Source organism: Suricata suricatta, chromosome 10, assembly GCF_006229205.1.
Source record: "Suricata suricatta isolate VVHF042 chromosome 10, meerkat_22Aug2017_6uvM2_HiC, whole genome shotgun sequence".
Taxonomy (NCBI): Eukaryota; Metazoa; Chordata; class Mammalia; order Carnivora; family Herpestidae; genus Suricata; species Suricata suricatta.
In genome coordinates this window covers 136,885,063-136,911,259 of record NC_043709.1, presented here as the reverse complement: position 1 = coordinate 136,911,259, position 26,197 = coordinate 136,885,063, and the positions used below count along the sequence as shown (strand labels likewise).

Below are 26,197 nucleotides of genomic sequence, written 5' to 3'. Positions count from 1 at the left end.
GCGCGCGCACGCGCACCACGCGCCAGCTCCCACCCAAACCGGCGACACCCCGGGCTCCGGGCGCATCGCTCCCAGGAGACACACTAGACGCCGACTCTCCGCCAGGAGGGCCCTTTGACAGCGAAGTTGTTGGCTCTGAGGCAAAGGTCTACGATCCAAAGGCACGGCCCTCCTGCACAGGCCCCCCGTCCACTCCCAGCGCCACCCACCCCGTCCCGCCTGCTGTGCACACGCTCACCCACGACTCACCATTCTGTGACGCTTTTATGGGCTCTGATGACCGAGGTCTCGATGTCTATCGGGTGATACCGCATTCCCCGCAGCTCCATCGCCTCATCTAGCGCCCCCACTACGTACAGGGCATCGTGGCGCTCTGTGCAGGGAATGGGAAACGGGTGTGAACTTCCCCGCAGTGGCGCTCAAGTTGCTTTAAGAAAGAGCGCGACAGAGCCTAAAACTACTCCTGACAGAGATGCGGCGGAGCGGGGCGCTGAGGGAGGGGGCCAGCTCCGTTCTACCGGGCTGGCCGTGCAGCCTGGCCGGCGCCGTGCTCCCCGGGAGGAGCGGCCACACACCCGGAACGCCCCTCCGTGCCTCAGCACCACGGGTGTGGGGCGTTCCGGGCCAGCTTCTGTGCCCCTTCGGTCCGCCAGCGCGTGTTCCTTGTGGCCCTCAGACCCAGTGGGGCCGGCAGACACGGCCTAACCCTCAGAGTGCTCTCCCAGAGCCCTGGTCAGGGCACAGCACAGCCAAAATTAAACCTGGTTCCCTCTGAGGCCATCACATGAGGTCTTAACTCTTACTCCACCTCTCCGTGCAGGGGAGGGCTGGAGGGGGAACAGTTTCTGATAATGCTCATGAACAAAAATGTCCTTAGTTCATGTATCCATTAAATGTCTTCTTACTCACACAAACCTTGGACAATGACAACATGCAGTCGGTCCACCTCTCCTTAAAAGGAAGGAGACGCCCTCAGTCTTTAGGGTAGTAAGCACATCAGACAGTATTTGAAAGAAGTAACCGACATACAGAATACCAGAAAAGAAGCCTTTTCCAGTTTTAAGTCAGATGAGATGGGGACATTTATTTGCTGGCCTCAGTTAACACTCCCATCTTTTGGGGGTCACAGAGGTGGGGACAACAGTGCCCCCCAGACCCCCACAGGGTGGACCCACCCCACCTCCTGGGGGGATCGGGTCACCATAGCCCTGCCTCGCTCACTTCTTCCCGGGAGGCCCAGACAACCCGCCCCCGCAGAAAACAGCCCATGGCTTTCCCACATTGCGAACATGATGCGAACACGATGCCAAAATATTCTTGCGCCTTCCCCCTAAATTTATGCCAGTTCAGCCAGGTTCACAGAGCTCCTGCCAGGCGGTTGTCAGGGAGCCTTCCCAAAAGTCACCTCCTGGGGTTTGGGTCTGCCAGGATCTTACCAAGAAATCTCTGCTCCATCCTTTGAAATAATGGAGTCCTGCCTCAGTTTTCTTTGAGTACAACTAGGAGCTGAGACTGTAATAGCAAGGAGGACTTTACATTTTCATCTTCTGCAACTTCCCTGCCTGGCACCAGCCCCTCAGAGGCGGGAGCAGCAGCCTCCATGCATCCATGGCCTCCTCTTCCTGATAGGCCACACTCCGCCAGGTCCTGCAGCCGCCGCCCAGCTGAGGCTTCAGGCGGGCCTCGGTGGGACTGGGCAGGTGCAGGAGGGGCAAGGGGTCTGTCCGCTGCAACTTAGGGGCACGGCGTCGCGGGCAGCGCGCACTCTGGCGCCTGCGAGAGCACACAGGACACGATGTGTGGCCTCAGCTTGCTGGACACGACCGCACCGGCCTTCCTCTCTTTCACACCCAGCTGCTTCTCCCGGTTCGAGGCCAGCATGCACGAGGAGCTTCTGGGTCTGGGGGTCCTAAGCCCACACAAGCTCTCAGGGCCTGGGGACCCGGCTTCTCCGCCCGCCTGCCTGGGCTCTTACCTCCATTTGCGTCCGTGAGCTCCGTCCTCCGCAGGAACCCCAAATAGCCTGTCCGCGCCCAGACCGTCTGGGTGTCTCCAAAACTTAACCTGGAGTTGAAGTGATCTGACTGTAGGGACTCGTCTCCATAAATGGTGAAGTAGCCACTGGCGTTGTGGGCGCTGTGAACCCAGATCTGTTCAGGAGGCAACAGAATGGGGTGAGTCTGCCTGGGAGCGTCTCTGGGGAAGAAACCACGCGCACAAGGCAGTACTGATCCGAGGGGCCGAGCGGCAGGGACAAGGGCCCGCGCGCGTCGCAGGCAGACTTCGGGGGACCACAGAGGCGCGAAGCGGAAGCCGAAGCTGTCCGCCTACGGAGAAGCTGGTGCGGCCAGGGAGGGTTGGAAGGAGGCACGTCACGCGAGCGGTGTTGTACCAGATTCCTTGCACTTGTTCAAATAGAATGATTCTTTCTAAAAAGCAATTTGGAAAAACGTTGAAACCTTTTATCATTTATCTTTCCTTTTCACATGGTTTGCACACTTCTGGGGATCTATTCCACAGAAGAGCAGAAACCAGAACAAACTCAAAGAGGGGAAAGGCTCCTGACGGCAAACCGGGAAGACAAAATAACCTGTGTCGGTGGCACTTGGGATAATGAGAAAGAACATCTTCACTCAAAGTGCTGACCACGTGGGTCATACAGAGCCCCGGAAAAGACGAGCCATTAAGCCAATTAAGTCCCTGAAACACGCATAAAACTGCATGCAATTCTGTGCAGGGAAGAGAAACAGAAGTCGGGGTCTTCTGGGATCTTGATAGTAAAGATGTTCTGAGTCTGGCTGTTTTCGATGTTTCAGTTGCAATAAAAAACGGACAAGTGAGAGGCAGTCCACCGTGTCGGCACTGTCCCGTAGCTCCCAGACACTGCGCACACGCCACAGCCACCAGGCAGTGCCGGCCGGACACACCCAAGCCCAGGAAAGAGAAAGAAGTGACAGCATCGTATGAGGGTGACGAGACCTGCTCCTTGTCAGACACACAATTTCCTCGTTAAGACACGTTCCTGTCCCAAAAACCAGAGTGGAGCGGGGTCTGACAGCCGGCTGCGACCCAGGTCGCTGGCCAGATGATGGCACTGGCGGGCACCCTCTCCAGGCACCCAAGACAGCACGTTGTCCTTCCCAGTTTCATTTCTAGGAACTGACTGATTGAAGTTTATTTATTTTGAGAGAGAGAGAGAGTGGTAGAGGGGCAGAGAGAGAGAGAAGAGGGAGAATCCCAAGCAGGGTCCCCACTGATGCAGAGCTCAAACCCACCAACTGTGAGATCTGACCTGAGCCAAAACCAAGAGTCAGACGCTTGGCTGACTGAGCCCCCCAGGGGCCCCAAAACAGACTCTTAAATACAAGCACAGACTGTGGTGCCAGAAGCAGTGGGGGAGGGCCTAGATCGGTGAGCGGATTGACAGGTAAGAGCTTCCAGGTGTAAAGTCAACAAATGGCAGCCATAAAAAGTACAGCGTGGGGACCGTAGGCAATAGAATCGTAATCGTGTTGTGTGCTGAGCACACCTCTCCTGGCCAAGTGTCACATGACTGTGCTGTGCGCCTGACGCTAACACGACACTGTGTGTGTCATTGATCCTTCATGTCAACAAAGCCGCCGCCCGGTCCTCCGGGGCCCCAGTGCAGCGGCGCACGCACACATCACAGCAGGCAGAGGGAACGACAATGTCGAGTCCCGACCGCTGATCACACCCCAAATGCCCTTCCCTGCTGGGCTGCTGCTTAGCCCTTTGTGGGAATCTCTCAGTCGTGTATGAAGATCAGAACTGAGAAAATAAAACTCTACGCAGATTTTACTGAGGAATGTCCTTTAAACATATTCCTAGAGGGGCGTCTGGTGGCTCAGCTGGTTAAGTGTCTGACTCTTGGTTTCAGCTCACGTCACGATCTTGCAGCATCGTGGATTCGAGCCCCGAGTCGGGCTCTGTGCTGTCAGCACAGAGTTGCCTGGGATTCTCTCCTCTCCCTCTCCCTCTGCACCTCCCCTCACTCTCACTCTCAAAATAAATAAAACAAAAAGGTCTGTTTCTGTTTGTTGAGCAGTGGTGTTTTTAGTAAGTTGTTCGAGACAGCAGCAGGTCTGTGTGCAGCTGGGGAACTTCTGTGAGGAGGGGAGGTGACCGTGCGGCTAGGTGACAAGGCAGCAAGGAGGTCCCTGTGGACAGGAGGGCTTTCGGCCCAGTGTCCACAATGGGCGTGGCCTTGCCGAGAACAGGAGGGAAGGTAAGTGCGTCCAGGCCCCTTCCGGATGTTCCGTCCCCGCCCTGGCCGAGTTGGGGAGGGGGTGATACAGGGGAGCAGGAGGGGAATCAGCCAATGCGGGTTTGGTTGTAAATACGAGCGAACGGGTCAATGCCACTGTTGACTTTCTGGCCAAGGAAATAATTGTCACTCCCTAGCCTGTTTGCTACCATTTACTGACACTCGTGGTTCTAGGCTACGGCCTTGTGCCCTGTGCACATTTCTCTGTGGATGTCCTGATGCGCTTCTCAGCAAACTCGGCAAGTGTGCGGCAGAGGCCAGAGCCAGGACCCCAGGAAGCAGTCCACGTACGTTCACTTTCCTCTTCCCTAAATTCTTCGGAGAGCCATTCACACTGGCTCATGGAACTCTGCTTTGTAATCCTGAACTTCCATGACTCTTTTCCGAAATACAGCTTATTCCACGTTACTTCCCGGCCGGTGCGTGGGGAACTGTGGGTTTAATGGCGTTTATGGGTGTGAGGACCGGACGTGTATGGGACAGTGAATTTGCTCTTAGAGGCTCCGTCTCTGAAGACGCCCCGGATCTCGCCTCATCCAGGTGGAGACCCCAGAACTCACCTCACCCAGGTGGAGACCCCAGAGGACACCCCGGATCTCACCTCACCCACGAAGATACCTGGAACTCACCTCACCCAGGTGGGAGTCGCCCAACGGTCCTTTTGTTTCTGGATTGGCAATTATGATCCGAACCCCTGGGAGTATCTATGTGGCAGAGGAGAATGTTCTGGTCAGAGGACAGATAGGCAGAGGCCGCACCAACCGACCTTGCTCTGGCCTTTATGCTGTATGCCTGTTTTTCTGACTGAAACGGTCTAGAAAGTGGTATGGCCTTAAATCAAAACCACGTAACGTAACATACTTACTCTGTGACAATCTCTTCTTACCGTAATTATTACTACAATGATAGTACAAGTGTCAAAGTGATCTTCAAATTAAGAATCTGGGGAGACCTGTGGGGGCTCAGTCAGTTAAGCTTCTGACTCTTGGTTTCAGCTCAGGTGATGTCTCACAGTCCCTGGGATCAAGCCCTGCATCAGGCTCTGCGCTGACGGCAAGAAGCCTACTTGGGATTCTCCCGCGCTCTGCCCCTCTCCTACTCGCTATCTCTAACATAAACACTTAAAAACATTAAGAGTCTGAATAGAAATATGATGACTGATAGAACTTTACTCAGCCTGCTGCATGCAAAATAGGAATTTCAACTAATTTTTCGATTATATTTAACACTGTGCCTGACATCATGGCATGTGGATGAAGGGTGAGGTCTGCAGCAGGTGCTGAGTTCAGGGAGTGGCTCATGTATCAAGTTTTCAGAGGTGCGTGTGGACTGAAAAGTAAGGCAGGTGTGGTGGGAGGAAGCGCCGTCGGGTGCGTGCTGGCGAGCGAGCCTGCACGCCCCCGCTCCGCAGTCACGCTTCCCAGTGTCGTCCTGCCCGCCAGGGGCTTTTATTTTCATGTTCGTATCAACCATCGACTTCTTAATGGAAGTTTGGCTTGGAAGCGTTTTGAATTTCACTGAAACCATCTGGAAGCAAGAGCGGATTCTACAACTTTACAATAAAGCCCATGTGGGTTCAGTTAATTGGACCTTGTAGGCTGAGCTTCGGTAAGAGGTCTTGGGATGGGTGTCCTGTCCCCTAGAGTGAAGTGTGACATGGTGGCTCTGGGCTCTGTCTTGCTACATGCTGAGTTAGGGCAGGTAGGCACAGAGTCCCTGCCGTGAGAACCAACTTAGCAGCAAGAATTCTAACTGGCGCCCATGTAGACACAGATGATAAAGGATCCAGAAGTGATGTAAGACACTTCCGGAATTATGTCAAGTGGAGAAGAGATAGGAAAACTGGGGCCAGACACAGAAAAAAGAAATCTTCACCGTGGTATAAATATACCTCTCACCCTCTCCTTGTACAAAAACATGACCACTGTGGCAAGAACTGCTCCCCCTCACCCCAAAACCCTTCTAGGATTACTTTCACAGCAACCAATACCCGGGGTTTTAATGAGACCCAAACATATTCAAAACCAATAATAAGGTTTTCAATTTTTCTTTCAGCCAGTGTGACCGTGCGACCGGACTCTGGGCAGCGGGACTGAAGTGTGTGTAAGGCAGCTCAGGAAGCTTCATCTGCATCTTTCCTTTCCTCTTTTTCTTGTTTCTCTTCCTGCTGGTTGGAATGTGGAAGCGATGGTTGGAGCTAGAGGAGCCACTTTTGACCCTAAGGGACCCTTCAGAATGGCATCCATGCAAAGCAGAACAAACAGAAGGTGCTGGGGCCCCTGGAGGTTTCATGATTTCTTTTTTGTGAGAGAAAAGAAAAACCTAACTTGTTTAAAACACTGTTGTTTTGAGTTTCTGTACTCGTGGCCAAACCTACTGGAAAAAAATTTCTATAAAGTACATTTCTTAAAATGTCAAAGCTCATACACTCAGACTCAGGTTTATGTAGAACTACATCTTTATTCCTTCAATACTTACTTTTCCTGATTCCATCAGGGGCAAGCTATGAGGAGAGCCTCTTTCCACTAAACGGACTCTACAAAGAGAAGGAGAAGGTAAGGTGTGACTTGACCGGGTTCTTGAGCCTGTGGTTCCCTTCCTCCACACTGGGCACCTGGTGGTGCTGGCCAGGTTGCGGTGCACACTGCCTGATGCAGAGCCCGTGTAGCTGTCCAAGGAAGAAGCAGTCCCACGGCGACAGCCGCTGTGCTCTGGCAGGGACACAGAGCGGGACACCGGACAGGCCACTGAGAACAGAGGCAAAGTCCCATTCACCAAGTGTGCCTGAGCACCGGGAAAACGCTTCAGCCTTGGCAGGATCCGGGACTCAGCACTTTCAGAAAAGGGAGGGTGTGCCGGGTAGAGCGGGGCATGCAGGAGCCGCGAGCCGCGGGGACAGCGCCCGGGTCGGCAGCAGCACAGTCTCCCTTCTGAACCAGGGGCTCTGAGCTCTGCGAGGGCTGGGCAGTTCAGACGGCAAAGCCTCCTTCCAGAAAAGAAACTCGTTTCCACTAAAGAATACTGAGTGGTGGTTTAATCCTCAGAACTGCGGATGGCGCCGGTGCCGGCGCTCTTCCTGCCCCCGCCCCCGTGCCAGGTCCGCTCTCTCCACCGGCTCCGGGGCAGGCCCCTGCCCGCCATCGGGCTCAGCGAACCCGGCCTCCCGCGAGATCGCGGAGACACTGAGCCTACGATGCGGAGCGTCTCGGAGGAGCCCGCGCACGGGGCCGAGTCCGTCGGACGCAATTCAGGAGCTGACCAAACCCGTCAGCCCCGGGACCGCGGTTTTCCGCCCCTTCTCCTGCTGCCCCGAGCGGCCCGGGAGGGCCGGGCCCCTGGCCCAGGCCGGGGTGCCAATTCCGAAGTGCTCCCGCGCCCGCGCGCCCCCGCTTCCCCACCTCCCTGCAGCCTGGCTGTGCCGCGGTGCGCAAGAGCCGGTCTCCTCTCCGACGCTTCCGAACTCAAGCACCAACCCTGGCCTTCTGAAAACATCTTCCCGCCTATGCTCTTATGTGGACTTGAAGTTTAGGCTTTTGTTAGAGAAGAAGAGATAGGAAGGGAGAAGGCTCACGCGGGGAGAGGGTCATTCTGCACACCATCCCTCCCTTGTGCACGGCCTTACCCCCACCCGAGCCTCACCGTGCATGGCCGCAGCCGTCGGAGTGAGGTCAAGGGGCTGCAGACACAGGTGGTTAGCGCGGGCTCCCTCCCTGCGGGGAAGGCTGGGGGGGGGGGGAGGTCGGCTACCGGCACCACTGGCAGGGTGGCCACCACAGCGCCAGCTCAGGAGACAGGAAGCAATCGAGAAATCACACTCTCTGCCCCAGTAAGAACGACAGCATTCTCCCCAGCTGCTGCCAGAAATGTCACTCCAGGGACTCGGACAAGCCCAAGGCAGGTGTGTCCCGATGGGGGACAGCCAGGGGCCAAGGGCGGGTACCCACCCCTTCTGGCCGTGCTGCTGCCCAGCCCTGGCCGCCAGGGGGGTGACCGTGACCTGGGAAAAGAGCACCGTGCGCACCGTCCGTCACCACAACCCACTCCACTGCACTAACCCGAGGAGGAAACAGGCCCCTGAGTCCACTCCCTGCCCGCGGCACGCTACAGACGCATGGCCAGAAAGCAGTCTGGACTTCCGGCCCGACGTTTAAACTGCAGCTTCCACCAAAATAGTCGGAAGTGTCTGACAGACGGGACGTAACAGGAGACTACTGGCACAACAAGTTTTTCAAGATCCCAGAAGATGGAGGGGAAATTCTGAAACATGGGATGTACGTGCGTATTCCAGACCCCGGGTTCAGTGACTCTGGGTGCTCTGGCTGGATTGCATCCCCAGCTTCCCGGCAGCTGAGGCCAAGGGAGGGAAAATGAGACAAGTTTTACTGTTAAGTCTGGATTTTAACAGCTTGGTGCTTCGTGCGCTAAGTGAGGCTTATCAGAGAGGATCCATAGCAGCTCGAGGAAACCCAAAACACGAGGGGAGTCACGGTCATGCTCTCAACAGGAGCAAAACAAAACACCCCCACGGCTGCCCCAACGGAAGCTCGCCCCTGCAGCCAGCACCTCGCTGAAGCTACAGGTCACACGCGGCCCAGGCACTGCTGCAAAGCCAGCAGCGGCAGGGGCATACCGAAAGCCCCCAAGCCCTGTAAAGTCACCCTAACGAGTGATAACACGCAGGAGAACATGCTTATTTTCTAATACGACCAAAGTACAGGCCAACACCTAAGCGTACCTGGCGCCTCTTCTAAAACCACACGTCCGGCAGGCTCTTGTCCCCAAACCCCCACCCCACTGCCGGACTCAGCCTTTGGTCAGCGCACTTCCCCGTCTCCCCCTCAGGCGGACAGGAGCCCAGAGTCCTCGTCTTCCGCTGGGGTCAGTGGACCCCGGCTGGAGGCGCGGGCCAGACCCTGTGTCCATTCATAAGGCTTCGATGGAAAAGTCTTCTGAATTACTCAATGTATTTATACAGCAGTGTCTGATTCACACAAAAGCTGCAGGAACAGCTCACACACCCCGTGCCCGCAGCGATGCCCGCGTCCTGGACGCACAAGCACGTGCGTTCGAATGGCTTGTTTGGGAGCGAAACCCTACACATTTCCTCAGCTTCCGGCTGACAGCTGCCTTCTGGACCCCACAGGAGACCCCTCATGCCTCCTTAGCTCATCCCGACTGCTGCTGTTTCTCAGACCATCCTCATTTTCCATGACCTTGGAAGTTGTGGGGGGAGGGGCGAGGTGTTGTGCGGAGCATCTGGTGTTTCTCGTGAGATTCCACAGTGGTTGTGAGTTTGGGGAGGAAGCCCTTCTCATCATGTGACGTCCCCTCCCCCACGCTGACCCTGACCTGCCACGAGGCTGTCAGGTGCCTCAGTGAGCGCCACCCCCCACCCTTCCCACAGCGTCGTCTTGGGAAGGACGCTGCTCTGCGCGCCTGCGTGGGCCTATGGAGGCTCAGGCCCCTGCTCTCGCTGGCCCGGCTCACACCCCACGATCACGGATGTAAGCCAGGCTGTCCTAACCCAGGAGCTGGGTGGAACTCAGGGCTGCGGGCCGCTAATGTCCCCCGGGCGGACGCGGAGAGCCAGTCCATCCACGGAGATGTCCAGACGGAGCTGGGAGCTAAGAGGCACTGGGCAGCATGGGGAGTCCCTCTGGGTGTTCTGGAGTTTGCGTCTACACCCAATGGGACACCCCGGGGCCCCTTCTCCGTGGATCCGGGTCTGCCAGAAGGAGCTCCGGGTCTGTTCCCTCCCACAGTAAGGGGTTGTACACCTTTCCCTTGTGAGAAAAGAATGACCTGGAAAGTAATTCCTGGACTTCATATTCTATGAGTATTATTTTTAAATTTTTTTCTCTTTGAAAGTTATTTAAAAATTGTAGAAAACTTACAAAAATGAAAATAGTACAAAGAACGCTTTTAATATCCCTTACTCAGATTCACCCATTGCTAACATTTTACTCCCTTTGCTTAACCATCTGTGTGCTCTCTGTCCTGCTCACTCACTCACACACTTCGCTCCGAAGCGCTGGCGGATGAGCTGAATACAGCGTGACCTGTACGGCCAAGTGCGGAAGCATGCGCTCCTGGAGGGATGGACACTTGCATCCTCGTCACGAGACAGGTCAGTGAGCACTGATGTGATGTTTTCATCTGCTGTCCCTCTTCCCATTTTGTCCGTTCGCCCAATAATGGCATCACAGCACTTCCCAGCCCCCACCCCTCAAGAATAGGACTCACCGAGCACCGCAGTTTGCATCTGGTTGTAACATCGCTTTAGCCTTCATCAATGAGCGACATTTCCAAAGCCGTTTTGTCATTATGAAATTGACATTTATAAAGAACGCAGCCCCTGCCTTTTAAAAATGTCATTTAAAACCATTTAACTCAAAATGGAACAAATACTTAAATGGCAAGAATTAAAGTATAAAAACGTTATAATAAAACACAGGCAGAGGCGCCTGGGTGGCTCAGTTGGTTGAGTGTCCGACATTGGCTCAGGTCATGATCTCACAGTTTGTGAGTTCAAGCCCTGCATCGGGCTCTGTGCTGACAGCTCAGAGCCTGGTGCCTGCTTTGGATTCTGATTCTCCTTCTTTCTCTGTCCCTCCCCTGCTTGTGATCTTTCTCTCTCTCTCAAAAATAAATAAACATTAAAAAAATATTAAAACATAGGCAAAAGCTTCACAACACTAGGTTTAGTAAAAAAGAAAAAAAAATCTCAGGACACCAAAAACACAGGCAGCAAAAGATGGATAAATTGGACTTGATCAAAACTAAAAACTGGGCAACTGATAAAGTCAACAGAATGAAAGGCAATTCACGGAACGGCACAAAATATTTACAAGTCATATAACTGATAAGGGACTACTATGCAGAACATAAAGAAGTCCCACCACTCAAATAGAAAATAACTTCATTAAAGCAGGTGAAGGACTCGAACAGACGTTTCTTCAAAACAGACCTGTGAGTGGCCGATAACCACGTGAGGAGACGCTCAATATCAGCAGTCATTAGGGAAATGCGACTCACAACTACAATGAGATACCACTTCACAACCATTAGGACAGCTACTCTATTAAAAAAAAGAAACCCAAAATAACAGGTGTTGGTGAGGATGTAGAGAAAGGGAAACCCTCTGACACTGTTGGTGAGAATGTAAAATGGTGCAGCTCCTGTGGAAAACGGTTTGGTGGTTCCTTTAAAAATTAAAAATAGAACTACCCAATGACCCATCAATTCAACTTCTGAGTATTTACCTAAAACACTGGCAAGCGGAGTCTAGAAGAGATACCTGTGCACCCATGTTTAGGGCAGCTTTGCTCACAATAGCGGACAGGTGGAAAGAATCCAAGTGTCCGTCAGTGGACGATGGATCAGCAAAATGTGGCCCCTCGATACAATGGAATGCTATTTGCCGTTAAAAAAGAAGGAACTCTGACCTGTGCTGTACCATGGATGGGCCCTGGGGACACACAGTGGAGCGTGATCAAAAAGACGTGCCCGCTGGTTGACCCGTGAGCTGGACCCGGGCACTCAGAGGCTTCTCGCCCCTCCTCTGTCCTCGCACTGTTGATTCCAGGTGCCTTTCTTGCTCCCAGCGGCTGCTCCAAGGACAGGGCCTTGGATGGTGACCCGTGACCTGGTGCTGGAAACGTGACTGAACCCAGTTAGGGGATCTTTATAATCTTTTACGATCTGGCCGGTGGGTGCAGGGACCCATTCGTTTGGGTTCGTATGTGAATTGCTATGCTCCTTGTAACCGCCCCCCCCCCACACCCCCCGCAGAGGGGTGGCCTCTCTCCTCGGGCCATTCTGGGTCACTCGTGGGATGCTCCTGAGACAGTCGTACATGACAGACACTGCGCTCCATAGAATAAACAGCCGAGAAGGGCAGACACCGTCTGACTCCACGTGTGAGGGACGTGGAGCAGGCCAACTTGCAAGGACAGGAAGTAGAAGGACGGGGCTGGAGGAAGGGGAGTCAGTGCGTCCCGGGGCCGGAGCTCCGGTTTGGGAAGACGGGGAAGTTCTGGAGGTGGATGGTGGGGGGCGGGTGCACAACACGGACGTACTTCATGCCACTGCCCTGTGCACCTGAGGGTAGTAAGAGAGTGAATTCTATGTTGTGCGTATTCAGTTAAAGCTTAATCATCTGCACATTCATTATTTTGGGTTCTCTAATTCATCAGGGTCTCAACAGGGCTATCCTGATAGGATCCTCTCTGGAGGTCCATCAGTCCCTCTGGCGCCCTAGGGTCTGTTCTGAGCTTGTCAATTCCTTGTCCGTTTAGCAGAATATTCCAGCACACAAGGACGGAAGAGAAGACCACTTACCATGCTGCCATGCCTGCTTACGGTTTCCTGTAAAATCACAGGGAAGCAGGAGGTGTGGGAGGAAGTCACACGTCACTTCAGCAAGCTGACCACAAACAAATCCCATCATTTCACGGTGCCTGTCACACCCCCAGCCCTGAGCTCTGGCCCCGGGGTCCCTGCACCAGCCTGTGGCCATGGTCGGGCCTGTCACACCCACAGTCCTGTGCTCCGGTCCCAAGGTCCCTGCATCAGCTCATAGCCGTGGTCGGGCCCACGTCTGACCAAGCAGCCATGTCTTCCTCCACAAAACTCTCAAAGAATAAGTTCATTTAAGCAAAGAGATGCTTCACTTCCAAGGAAAATATCTAAGATTCATTCCTTTTAAAATAAATTTCACCTTCTAATGAGAGAGAGCGGCTTCAGTATGACAGCCACATATGAGTGAATTCGGAGGCTGCCCTTGGCTTTACACGGAGACATGAAAATTATTAAGATCCTATAATCAGACGGCATCCAAGCATCATGTCATGGTGGTTATTTTGTTAACAGTGAGAGCAGAGTAAGTTAGCAGGATGTAAAGACACAGGTTGAGTGAGCAGGCCGGGAAGAAAGAGGGTTCTCACAGGCCTGTATTTTCCCACACCTACCAAAACACACTACTGGCCATTTAATTAAATAAAGCAGCGCGTGTGTATGATCACATGAGGAGGAGGAAGAGAGGACGAGGAGGCGATGGGGTGCTCACCCAACGTGGGCCAGCGTTTCTCACCGGGCAGCTCCTCTGAGGGGAGCAGATGCAGGAAGAAGAGGAGTCTGCCGGACCCTTCTCCAGGGCTCAGACCCCGACCGTGCATGAGAGGGCCCCGTTAGGCCTTCCCCTGCGACACAGAACCCTCCCGGCGGGCAGGACGAGCAAGCCCAGGAGGGGCTCCCGCACTCTGGCCGCATGGGCTCAGAGGTCACAGTGAGAAGTCCACGGACTGTGCACGACTTCTCTCAGAAACTGCGGAGCAACTGTCTGCAGTGGGAGGTCCCCGGGGACAGGCAGGAGTGCAGAGTCCTTGGCAGTCAGAGAAAACCGGGCACAGGTAACACGGGGGCTGTGGGAACGGACGTCCGGTGTTCGGGTAGGATGGCCAGACTCAGCAAGTCGAAGTGCGGAGCGCTCGGTTAAACGTGAATTTCAGATGACAACAATGATTTTTAGAGAACACGTCTACCCATGCATATTTGGGCCATCCTTGTCCTAAAAAAATTCCTCTTTTATCTGAAAATCAAATCTTTTTTTTGTTAATTTTTTTAATATCTTTATTTTATTTTGAGAGACAGAGACAGAGAGCGAATAGGGGAGGAGCAGAGAGAGGGAGAACAGAATCTGAAGCAGGCTTCAGGCTCTGAGCTGTCAGCACAGAGCCCGACATGGGGCTCGAACCCACGAACTGTGAGATCATGACCTGAGCCGAAGTCAGATGCTCAACCTACTGAGCCACCCAGCACCGCCCCCCCCTTTTTTTTTTAAATCTGAAAATGAAATCTAACTGGCTATCCTATATTTTACCTGCAGCTCCAATTTATAGGATTTGATGGTGGTCTTCAGGATAAGATTTAATGAATAAGCCAGTGGAACAGAAACAGTCATTATGTTACTTTCAAACAGTTGTATTTAATTATTTAAATTTGGTCTTTACTGGAAAAAGACCACAGAACATTTTCTCAGAAGATCCTAAAATGTTCTAGAAAATTAAGGAATATTTAATCAAAATGCAACAAATGTTTGAATTGTGGAGGGGACTCACAACTGTGTCCCCGTCATTCAGGACCAGCTGGGAGTGGGGCCGGCAAGGCGGCCTGGCAGTGGCAGGCTGCTCTGGACACCCTCCCTCGTTGAGGGGAGGAGGGTCCAGGAGGGTCAGGGACTGGGTCTCAGACCACACTTCCCAACGTCCAGTTGGTGGCAGCACTGGGACTGGTGCCCAGGTCTTGACGCTGCAGTCTGGTTCTTCCTTTTCCGCTCAGGACCCCCTGACAGGGCAGCAGGTATCAGAACGGGGTGCAAAGATGAGAAGATGTCCAGTCTCTAAGAGATGACGGGTGGGGAAAAGTAAAGGAAGAAGTCGAGGGGACGAGCCTCCTCCCCCACCTCCCGGAGCATCCTTGGTGCGAGGCTGGGCCACTGGCCCTGCCTCCCACACCCATCCTCAGACACAGCTCTGGGGCTCCCCGCCTGCCCCGCCAGACCAGGAGGAGATCTCGAGAGGCTGAGTGCATCGGGTTGGACTCTGAAGAGAGGAGAAGGAGAGAAGAGGGAATTGTGTATTTCTATGGAGGCCACACACTCCAGGGCAGATTCTGGCCTCATAAGGCAGATGGAGGCTGGAGATTCACCTGGAAATCACCACGTGAGAGACACTGTCCAGAACGTGAACTCTGCTTTCCTCTTTTATTCAGTTTTCTCCACAGGTAAAGTCTTCCGATTTAAGGACACTCCGTAAAAGGTATTTAAGGAATGCCCAAAACCCACACCACAACCTTGATCTATTAAAACTGTGACTATATAGCAGCTACCTAGTTGGCTAAACAATGAATTAGAAGCGTGCGCCTGCCGGCAGACAGCCATAGGCAGATAGAAGGGAGACGATGAGTACTACTAGGTGAAAAAGCCAGTCTGTAACCATATACACAAGGGCCTACGTAACTATCTATTTATCCATCTACCATCTGCAACGATACACCGTTTTGACGTAGGAAATTATTTGATCATCACAACGCTTCTATGACATAGGTACCCGCATTTCCGTGTGAGAGGCAGGGAACAGAACACAAAGAAACCCACATGCTCAGGATCACCTGTCACAAGGGGTGGCTCTGAACCCAGGAGGAGCAGGTCCTGCAGCCAATCAAATGTCAGGGAAACTACTGTGTCATCTGCTGCTAGGCAGAGCCTTTGGGATCAACTCGGTCCACAAAGAATCTGGGCAAGTTAGGTGCCCCACGCACCTGCCGGACAGCCACTGAGGACCAGAAATCGGAGATTCAGTAGTAACTGTACCCTCAGGTTCTGCTGAGAAGCTCACACCAATCACGCCCTGGGAGTCATCCCAGAGCAGTCTCATTCCGGCCGGTCTGTCTTCATCCGGCCCCTCTGGCTCCAGACCGACTCACAAGCCCCCCTGCACACTTCTCTCCTGTGCCCACTCCCTCGGCGCCCTGGCACTCGGTCAACCACTGACCAGGGACCAATGGGCCATCCCAGCCTTCCTGACACTTAGGACTTCAGGTTGGAAGGAGTAAGGAAGCTAAGAAAGCTTTATGATAACATTGTATCCATAAGATGAAACTCCTAAAACTATTCCTTTAAAGGCTGAAAATTTTTTTCCTTCCTATATCAAGTCTGCAAAATCCAAGTGCGTAAGGAAAGATCCAATCAGGCATGACGGAGAGACTGTGGATTCATCTTAAATGAACGTACTGGAAACAATATTTTAAAAAGAGTCATTTTCAAGTAGTCCCAAAACCATGTCATCATTTCTCCCTTGTGCACAGTGGAACTAAATTTGTTCCAGAAGCAGAAGTATGAGTATCCTCGCCACCCTCAGCGCCTCATGGGTCCCTGGGAAGGCTGGCTTCCCCACGCCCACTCTGGGCACAGGGAGACTGAGGTCACAGAGCCTGCCCACATGTGAACACCGATCACTCGGACCCCAGAGCCTCTTGGTCGTCATAAGGCATGTCTGTTACGTGTTGATAAAGGTCAGAAGTGAGGCTAGAGATTTCGAGCTGGAGGACAGCTTCTCTAGGGAGTATTCAGGGTTGAAGGTGTTGGGAAGTACAAGAATTTCACAGACAGGGTTGGGCACGGAGCCTGAGGCCCCAGGGGCACGGCTCACAGCACAGCACAGGAGGAGAACCGGCCCCGAGACGCAGGAACCTAATGGCGCAGCGAGGTGTTGTGGAGGTTTTCTGCTTCCGAGAAGCTGGGCACGGGCAGCGCCCTGACCGGCCCAGCCTGGCTGGAAGGTCACTCGCAGGCGGTGGGAGCCGGCCGCGGCCGCGGGGACAGGCAGGAAGGCTCCAGGGAGCCGGCCCTTCGAAAGCACCTGCGGGGAAGCCCCGGGGACAGCCCGCACCGCAGGAGTGGCTCCGTCACGCTCAGGGGCCTCTTGTCTTCACTCCCGGAAGTCAAGCGGAAAGAGGGGCAGGGAACTAAGTATAGCACAAACTTTCGGTGGGTAAAGACCTCCCTCAGCTCTGGGCCACATGTGTCCCCGGACGGAGGGGAGAGAGGTGAGACACTGTCACTGGCAGGCAGACGGGCTGCCAAACCAGAGCGACAAGGGTGCAGGCCTGTCTGCAGACTCTCTTGGGAGAGGCCTGGGCAGGGCACATGCAGGCACGCCCAGTGTGTCCTGAGCTGGGGCAGCTTATTGGGCGCCCCTGACATGAGTCCACGTGACCACGGAGCGTTGTGATCAGCAACATTACCCCCAGTTCTCTGGAGCAACATGTGACTCACGCAGGTTCACAAGTGCGTTTCCTTCACTTTCAGATGACCTTGTCAGAGAAAAGTACCTGAGGTTCCAGGTTAGGACAGAAGTGGCACGTAAGAGGCTGCGGACTCCGGAGTCAGAGCGCCTACTGCCTCTGAGGCCCCCGGCTCCTCCCTGGAGCACTCACCGCCCTTGGCCACTCCTGATTCCACCTCGAGTTCGCCAGGTGGCACGTGTTCTCCATGGGAAGATGTGCCACGGACCTCAGAAGGGAAGGTCACAGGCACTGCAGAGAGGAGTGCCTAAGATTTCCATTCTTCCCCAGGAGAGAAAACTCGGCCCCCGAGTCCAACCACCCCTGATGCTCCGGGACACACGTGACACAAAGTGACAGACTTTGCTCTGACTGGTCTGTTAACCGCAGCCTACTCTCCTGGGGAGAGGGTCGCGGTTTTACCCAGGCCTTTGCTCCCCCACGTGTTTTGAGCACCAGGCCACACACAGAATGGTGTGTTACTCAAACAGGGATTCTTGGACGAGCCACTGCTCCCGTTTTGAAGGTACAAAAGGTATAATATCGCAATATTATTTCCAGGTGATTTTCTAGCGGGTAAAGGTGATTTGTCCTAAGTTCCAGAAGTTACTATATGAAGATGTGTGTAAGCCCCTGGAATGAGTTAGGTGAACGCTTCAAAGCCAAGTTTCTGAAGCACACGGATGCTCCAGATGGGACTTGGCGGCAGGGCAGCTGGCTTGGGGCGGTGGGCACGTGCCAGTCACTGCCCTTGGCCTCCCGGAGGGGCCTCCACCAGAGGGCTCTAACCTTGATGCTCCCTGAACAGAGGGTCTAAAACGAGGGCCCGGGATGCCAGGCGGGCAGCCTCCAGGAGGGATGTGGTTCGGTGAACGCAGTGGGGTGTCTGAACCTCAGCACGTGACTATGCGTGGGGGGCCTAACAGGACAGTTTTGTCTGTGTCCATAGACTCCATCCCTGGATGCCAACCACACTACTCCCCAGATGGTGCCATCAGACACGGTCCCACATCCACAGGGCACAAGCCCTGTTGGGAATGCCCCTGAGAGTCGGGGTGTCACTTCCCAGGCTGCCGGGCACACGCATGGCCCGCTCCCCAGACACTCACACGAGGAACACGCCCACCACGAGCTGTGACCACTGACTCCACCCTTCCTGCCGTCCTACAGCAGGAGGACACGCGTCTGCAGGCGAGGGGAGGAGATGCACAGCCTCTAGCCGTCACTGCGCACCCATCAGGCCCCACCAGCAATGTATGGGTCACACCTGTGTGAGGTTTGCTCTCACACGATGGGTCGTGACAATAACCGGCCATGTCCCACGTTATCAAAGAGAAACAGTCGATGTGATGAGGGGTCTGTAGCAAAGACACCCTCAGCATATCCTCCTGGTTGGGGAGGAAGTGCCCGGGAAGGTCCTCGCCCTGCTCCCACGCCCCTGCTCCCTCCCGGCCCGAGGCACACTTAGAAACGACCCCCTCTCATTTCTGCTCCAGGCTGCTTGGGAAGGTGCACAGAAGGTAACTTCGGCCCTATTTTAATTTTCCACAGAAACATCTTTACAAGAAATTTCAATTCACATAAAGAAACGTGGGCAGAGTGCTGGGAACTTGAAAAGGCACGACGCGGTACCCAGCCGGACGGTCACCACCCGCACTGCGGGTCGCCGGGTCCAGGCACAAGGCCGCCTGCCCTGCGGGAACAGAGCACAAGCAGAGGCACGCCGCGGCCCGGCTGGCCCGGCTGGCCCGGCTCTCCTGCTCGGCGAGGGGCTACGGCGCTCGGACCGGACGGGGCCATCAAGACGCAAAACCGCGAGCGCGACGTACCTGTCGTGCCTCAGAGCTCGCATGTCGACGTAGACGGTGGTTGGGTCCGGTCCTGAGGTCCCCTGCAAGCAAGGACACAGGGCGGTCAGCTCAGGTTAGTGCGGGAGGAGCTGGGCTGTGCTCCTACTGGATAGCGAGCATCTCTTTGCTAAAGTCTCAAACTAAAAGCACTAAACCCACATTTCCCTCCAAGATACCTGCTAACTTCCAGTTTTAGAAGCTCAGTTCTGAAGGGAACATTTTAGTAGGGTTGTGCTAGACTATGAATCACAGTCACAAAAATAAGAAGACGGGCCACACGTCTTGCCCAGGGGAAAAAGGCTGGAGCTGCCAAGCCGTCTGGCTGGCAGGGACACAAAGCCTCATCTGCTGAGAAGTTCCTACCACACGCATCCCAAAAGGTGCAGGTTTAGAGGTCAAGGTGCTGAAGCAGAACACAGGACATGAACTCACAGCTCGAGAAGGAAGAGATCAAAGATCACTATCTTGTTCCTTCAGCTCTGCTTGTGCCCTGGCTCTCCTCCAGCAGAGGGAGTCATCTTTGCGTGTGACACAGGTCAGCGAGGTCGTGTTTGTCAACAGCACAGTGAGCCTGGGGGGCACTCTGTGACTGTGCTAACACCGGGGCGGGGGTTGGGGGCCCACAAATCTTGTCTCAGCACCACGAATCCCTCCCAAACATGCTGGATTGACTTCTCACCAGCGATTTCTATGTAAGAGCAATGTAAAGCTATAATCCGAACAAAAATTCTACCTCTATTTCTTGGGAAGGCAATGCAATGCCTTGGGTAGAAGAAGATGGATCCCAAAACAAGTTTCCAAAAAGTGAGACAGTCCCTCACAATTTATCTGAAGAAGCTAAAATTCTTCAGCAGCAAATCTTAACCTCATGCCACACAAGAATAAGATAAAGACACGTCCGTGAAAACGTGCTGCCCTCCTTCCCCTGGCCGCTGGTCCCTCCCCACGGAGACGGGGCGCGGCGCACGCAGTCGGGGCTGATGCCGCGTACGATGCAGACCTAGGACCCCCAGGGGAGCCGGGTGGGCGGAGAAGGGGTCTGATGTTCTGAGTAATGCGGAACACACCACCACAGAAGGCCAGCTCAGAAGTAAACGAGTCGGAAAACGGGTCACTAAACACGGGAAGTGAAGCAAAATGGACAGGACCCCCAAACCGGCAGGGAACCCACTGACTGTGGATACGGAAGGGCGCGCCACGTTCGAGGAGGTCTGGGAGAGCAGGTCACGCCGGTGCCAGTCCTCCGCCCGTGGCCCGCACACCCCCGCCGGGCTCCGCGCTCCACTTCTAGTCTGTCCCACTGCTGGAAGCTGACGAGACGGCGGGGAGGGGGCACTGGTGTGCACGCACAGGACGGTCCCCTACCTGCTCGGCCGCCTTCCACAGCCTGTGGGGCTACAGCAGCAGGGCGGGAACAAGAAGAAAGGAGAGAACGCCACACCAACGGGACCACAGGTAAGCGACACACAGACACGCAAACACAACAACCCAACAGTTAAAATGGGATGAGGAAGGGGAGGGGAGGAGAATGCAAAAAGCAGGGAACAAAGTAAAAAGAAGATCAAAAACAATGTCAAATATGGAAATCGTTAAAATCAATTACTGTACCATTAAAGGCTAAAAAAAAAAAAAAAGAAAAAAAAAATCTTAGATGCCAACATACCCACAGAGCAACGGGAGAGAGCCACAGACGACTGATCATGGACACACAGACCCAAGTAATTTCTTCCATACATGAGGTCGATGGTGTACTGGTAGTTTAATGCTATGGTTTTTTACAAATTTCTTTTCTTTTCTGAGGCAACTGGGGATATAAATCTTACTGGCCAAATCTGTTGAAAGTTCCCTTGTTGAAATATGGCTGCTCCTTGAGCAGCGCTGCTCATGTATTTCCTTTCCCCTTATCATTTTCTTAATAGCACTTGTTTCTCTAGCTTGCTTTACTGCGAGAATACAGTATATGATACACATAACACGCAAAAGGTGTGTTAATCGGCTGTCTGTGGGGTCATCAAGGCTTCTGGTGAATAGCAGGCTATTAGTGGTTGGATTTTGGGGGAGTCGGAAGTTCTATATGGATTTTGCACTGTGTGGGGGTGGGGGTTGGCACCCCTGAGCCCCCATGTTGTTCAAGGTCAGCTGCAGTTTCAAGTCTCCTCAGACAACCATGAAGTAGAACCCGGATACTTTTACATCTAAAATCAGGGGCCCAGGCCTGCTCATCCACAAGATAGGATCCAAGAGGCCGAAGGACAGCTGAAGCATGAAGGATCCAGCACCGGGCTTGCACAGGATCCAGGTCAGCGGTCTGAAAAGGGGTTTCCCAGCACCCTGGGGCAACCCCTCAAAGGCACTGCCTTCCATTTTTCTCTCTTCTTCCGTGGTTTCGGTGCCCTCCTCTACCACTTTTAAATGACCTACATCAGCATGACAGATGCTCCAGAAAGCGCCTGGAGTCAGCTCCCCCGAGGCCACGTGTTTCCCCAGGTGACCGAGGGGCCTGTTCCCGTATGCCCAGAAGTTCAGACAGAGTGGGTGCCAGCCCGCGGGCACGGCGGGGATGCAGTTGCTGGTGCCAGCCCCGCCCCACAACCACCACTGCGGGGCAGACTCCAGAGATGACAGCAGCAGTAGGAAGGAGTCAGCATCTGGGTTTCCCGGCTGTAGGTGGCAGCACCCAGAGCCAGACTGGGGCGTTTCCACCGCTCACCACAGAGCAGAGCCTGTAAAAATAGCAAGGTGCCAGATTTCAAACAAGGATTCCCTCCTCCTGTCCCAGCAGTATCTACGGCCGCGGCTGGAAGACAGGGAGCGGACACGGGACACGAAGAAAGAACAGGGCAAAGGCGTGTGGCACCTCAAAGGCACACAGGACTCTCACTGCATCTGTTAAAGCCGAATGCGATGCTTTAAACAAATCCCTTCAGGATTCCTTGAATCGCAAATATATATTTTTCATTCTCAAGGTCGTGAACATACAGTTAGTCTTGGCTTCAGGAATAGAACCGGAAGTGATTCATCTCTTAGGTGACACCCAGTGCTCATCCCAGCAAGTGCCCTCCTTAACGCCCATCACCCAGTTACCCATCCCGCCCCCGCATCAACCCTCAGTTTGTTCTCTGTGTTTAAGAGTCTAACCAGAGCAAAATAAGCCCATGTTCTCTCTAAATTATTTTAATTCACAGATTTTGTGGTGATGGTTCAAGTCAGTATTTCAGAGCACAATATGCATGACTAGCAATGAGTTTCCCGGCTTATGTGAGCACAGGGGAACTCCGCACTGGGAGCAGAAGCCACGCACCGCACTAGCAAGGGCTACACGGAGGCGGAGGTGAAGGGTTAGTAGTCAGTGTTTCTGAACTTCAAAAGCTTTAAGGCACAAAACTTTGAGATTTGTTATACATATGGAAGACTGTGCTTCTGACAAAATTTCCTCATTGTCAAAATTACTCTCACATTGCCAAAGGTTGCAAACTGGGGCCTCTTTAAATAAGGAGATTCCTACAGCATAAAAGTGCCCTCAAGTATTTATAGAGATCATCAAATACGTGCAGAAAGGACCAGCAGGAAAGAAAACTCACCTCTTCCAACAGAGCTTACTCAGAAATGAAAAAGCCTGTTTAAATTTCAAGTTGTATTAATCAGGAAAAGGGAGTCACTCTGAGGTTCAGCTGTACAACAGACATGTTGTGCACACAGTCATACTAAAATCATTTTTTTCTATTGGTATAGCTATCAGTTAGGCATTAAGCAGTAACTGAACAAATGAGTTATATCTAAATGTCGGCTTCAGATACACAGACTCACATCCTAAACAAAAATCCAACAAGAACTTATTTGGACACCTCAGCCAGGTGGTGCTTCACTGACCAGCGACTCACAGGTACCGTTAGCATGACCTAACACGAGCACACAGCACCCAACGCCTGCGTAATAAATCCCTTCAGCTTAAGTAATAAGTTGCGAAGTGGAGACGTGTGAAATGCAGTCACAGTTCTAAAGCACTGGTGTTGGGCGTATCTACTGTACTGAGTGTTGGGAGTTTTTCATAAATGGAGGGCATGGAGGCGCTGCCCCGGGGGGCGGGGGTCCAGGGCGCACACGGCAGAGTCTGAGCGCAGCACAGGGGCTCATCACGGCCACTCGGGGAGCTGGATCTGGAGCAGAGTTCCTGCCTGCAGGACTCCAGCCGACACGTTTGGCCTGCCGAGCACATCTGGCATTAACAAAGATTTCTCCAACATTTTAATTAAGGTGTAATTTGCATATAATAAAATACACAGATTTTTCTATTTGGTTACATGAATTCTGACAACTATATATACCCATGTAACTACCACCCCAAACAGCCCTCACCCCATACCCTAAGAGGCTACAGCTTTGAGATTTCTAATACCAGAGACTAGTTTAATCTGTCACTGGACTTCATACGAAGTAATACAGTGTGGACTCTTCGAGTCTTGCTTCTTTCACTGAACATGAGGATTCTGGAACCCCCACGTGGTCTGTACTAGCAGCTCGCCCCTCGAAGTTCTGGGAAGCGCATCCCACGAACATGTCACCGTGCAGTCTTGCATCCTGCTGCTGTTCAACACTAGGTTATTTCCAGTTTGGGGCTGTCATGAAAAAGCTTATACAAATTTATTTGTACAAATATGTTTGTAGACATGTTTTAACATCTCTTGGGGGCGCTCGCAGATGTGCTGGCTAACAGAGCTGAAACGTACTTACAAAAACCGTTCACTCTGTCTCCAACGGGCAATGAATAGGGATTCTAGTTGCTCCATAACTTCATCAACGTGTAGTGCTGTCAGTCTTTTGGATTTGAATTACTCTAGGAGGTGAGAAATGGAATCACTTTTTTTTTGTAGTGAAAAATCACAACTTCAGGTGAGTACTGCATGTTGTTTTCTGACTCGTTTCCTTTCTGTTAGAGGGAGGAAACACTTCAGGATATGGAACGCTTCCCAGATCTGCAGTCATCCCGCAGGGGCTGTAATCTGCACCTTCCTGATGATGACAGATGCTGAACACTATGCACTTACTGGTCCTTTGTGCACCTCCTTCTGTGAGGTGCTCACTTGAGACTTCTGCTGCTTATTTTTTAATAGGTTTTGTTGGTCTTTTCTTTTTTTAAATATACATTAAACGTAAGTTCTTTGTCAGATGTTATTACAAATATATTTTCCTAGTCTGTTTTCCTATTAATTTTCTTAAATATATTAAAATTAAATTTAACTTTGATAAAGTCCAGTTGATTTCCTTTAATGTTTAGTGCTTTTCTGTGCCCTATGAAGTCTTTGCATATCCTGTTTCATAAAGATAGTCTATACGATCTCCTCAAAGCTTTATTCGAAATTTTTTTTAACATTTATTCATTTTTGAGAGAGAGAGAGAGAGAGAGAGAGAGAGCGAGCTTGAGTGGGGGAGACACAGAATCTGAAGCAGGATCCAGGCTCTGCGCTGTCAGCACAGAGCCAGATGCAGTGCTCAAACTCATGGAACTGTGACTTGAGCAGAAATCAGATGCTTAATGACCTGAGCCACCCAGGCACCCTTGGAAACTTTAGTCTAGGGGCACCTGGGTGGCTCCGTCAGTTAAGCAAGCGTCCAGCTTCGGCTCAGGTCATGATCTCACGGTTTGTGGGTTCGAGCCCCCCATAGGGCTCTGTGCTGACAGCTGGCTCAGAGCCTGGAGCCTGCTTCAGTTTCTGTGTCTCCCTCTCTTGCTGACCCTCCCCTGCTCGTGTTGTCTCTATCTCTCAAAAATAAATTAAAAAACATTTTAAAAATTAAAAAAAAAAAGAAACTTTATCCTAAAAGTTTCATCACAGCCGTTCAGGTCTGTGATCCACCCAGAGCTGATGTTCATGTATCGTACAAGGGAGGGATTGAGGTTCCTCATATCCATGTAAACTTTCAGTCATTCCAAACCTCTTCTTTCCCTATTCAATGGACTTGGGAACATGGTGGCTCCACTTCTGGATTCTTTTTTTTTCAAGGTTACTTTGTGTTTGTTGTTCCGCTTTTCCCTGCAGGCCCCGCTCCGTGCCATTATCACGGCGCGCTGGTCACCAGAGCTTTGGAGGGAGTTTTAAATCGGGCAGGTAAGTCCTTCCAACTCTGTTCTTCTTCAAGACTGGTTACTTTGTTTTGCAATTCCACAACAGCTTTAGAGCCACTTTGTCACTTTCTTCAGGAAAGCCTCCTTAGATTTTGATTGGGACTGATCCATTTTTTTGAGGAAAAAGTCATCTTAAAAATATCAAGCTTTTCATTCCATGAATATGGCATATCCATTCATTTATAAGGATTTCATTTCTTTCAGCACTATTTTGTGATTTTAGTGTACACCTTGAAGTGTGCTTTTCATTCTTAAGTACTTGCAGTTTTTGAATATTACTGTAAATGGCATTTTAAAAATCTCATTTTCTGTTCATTACTACTCCATAGAAATACTACATTTTTACTTTATTTTAAATCCAGTACAGTTAACATATAGTGTTACATTAGTTTCAGGTGTACAATATAGTGATTCAACAGTTTCATACAACATCGGGTACTCATCACAAGCGCATCCTTAATCCCCATCGGCCACCCACCCACCCGCCTCCATCTCCCCTCTGGTAACTGTCAGTGTGCTCTTTATAGTTAAGAGTCAATGTTTTGGGAGGGGGTGCCTGGGTGGCTCAGCCAGTTAAGTGTCTGACTCTTGATTTTGGCACAGGTCATGATTTTACGTTTGTGGGAAGGAGCCCTAAGTAAGGCTCTGTGCTGAGGTCAGTTAAGTGTCTGACTCTTGATTTTGGCACAGGTCATCATTTCAGGTTTATGGGATCGAGCCCTGAGTCTGGCTCTGAGCTGAGCATGGAGCCTGCTTGAGATCCTCTCTCTCCCCCTCTGTCCCTCCCCTGCTCATGCTCTATCTCTAAGAAAAACAACTGTGTTTTACATCATCTTCCTCCACCTCATGTTCATTTGTTTCTTAATTTCCACATATGGGTGGAATCACATGGTACTGTCTTCCACTGACTGACTTATTTCACTTTGTTACCATAACACCCTCTAGGACCCATCCATGTTGCTGCAAATGTCAAGAATTCATTCTTTTTTATGGCTAATACTCCATTGTGTGTGTGTGTACATATATAACACACCTTATCTTCTTTATTCATCTACTGATGGACACTTGGGCTGTTTCCATATTTTGGCTACTATA

At 52.3% G+C, this 26,197-nt stretch overlaps 1 protein-coding gene across 1 annotated transcript in view; it reads right to left on the bottom strand.

Annotated features, from left to right (window-relative positions):
* The window catches only part of DIP2C (disco interacting protein 2 homolog C), a 188,237-nt gene that overhangs the window by 5,149 nt on the left and 156,891 nt on the right, over positions 1-26,197 (bottom strand). The window contains exons 33-37 of the mRNA XM_029955601.1: positions 18,958-19,019; positions 6,764-6,821; positions 4,915-4,989; positions 1,976-2,150; positions 250-373 (exon numbers count right to left, since the gene is read on the bottom strand). Coding sequence (XP_029811461.1) covers positions 250-373; positions 1,976-2,150; positions 4,915-4,989; positions 6,764-6,821; positions 18,958-19,019 — 494 coding nt within the window. The remainder of the gene's footprint in view (positions 1-249; positions 374-1,975; positions 2,151-4,914; positions 4,990-6,763; positions 6,822-18,957; positions 19,020-26,197) is intronic.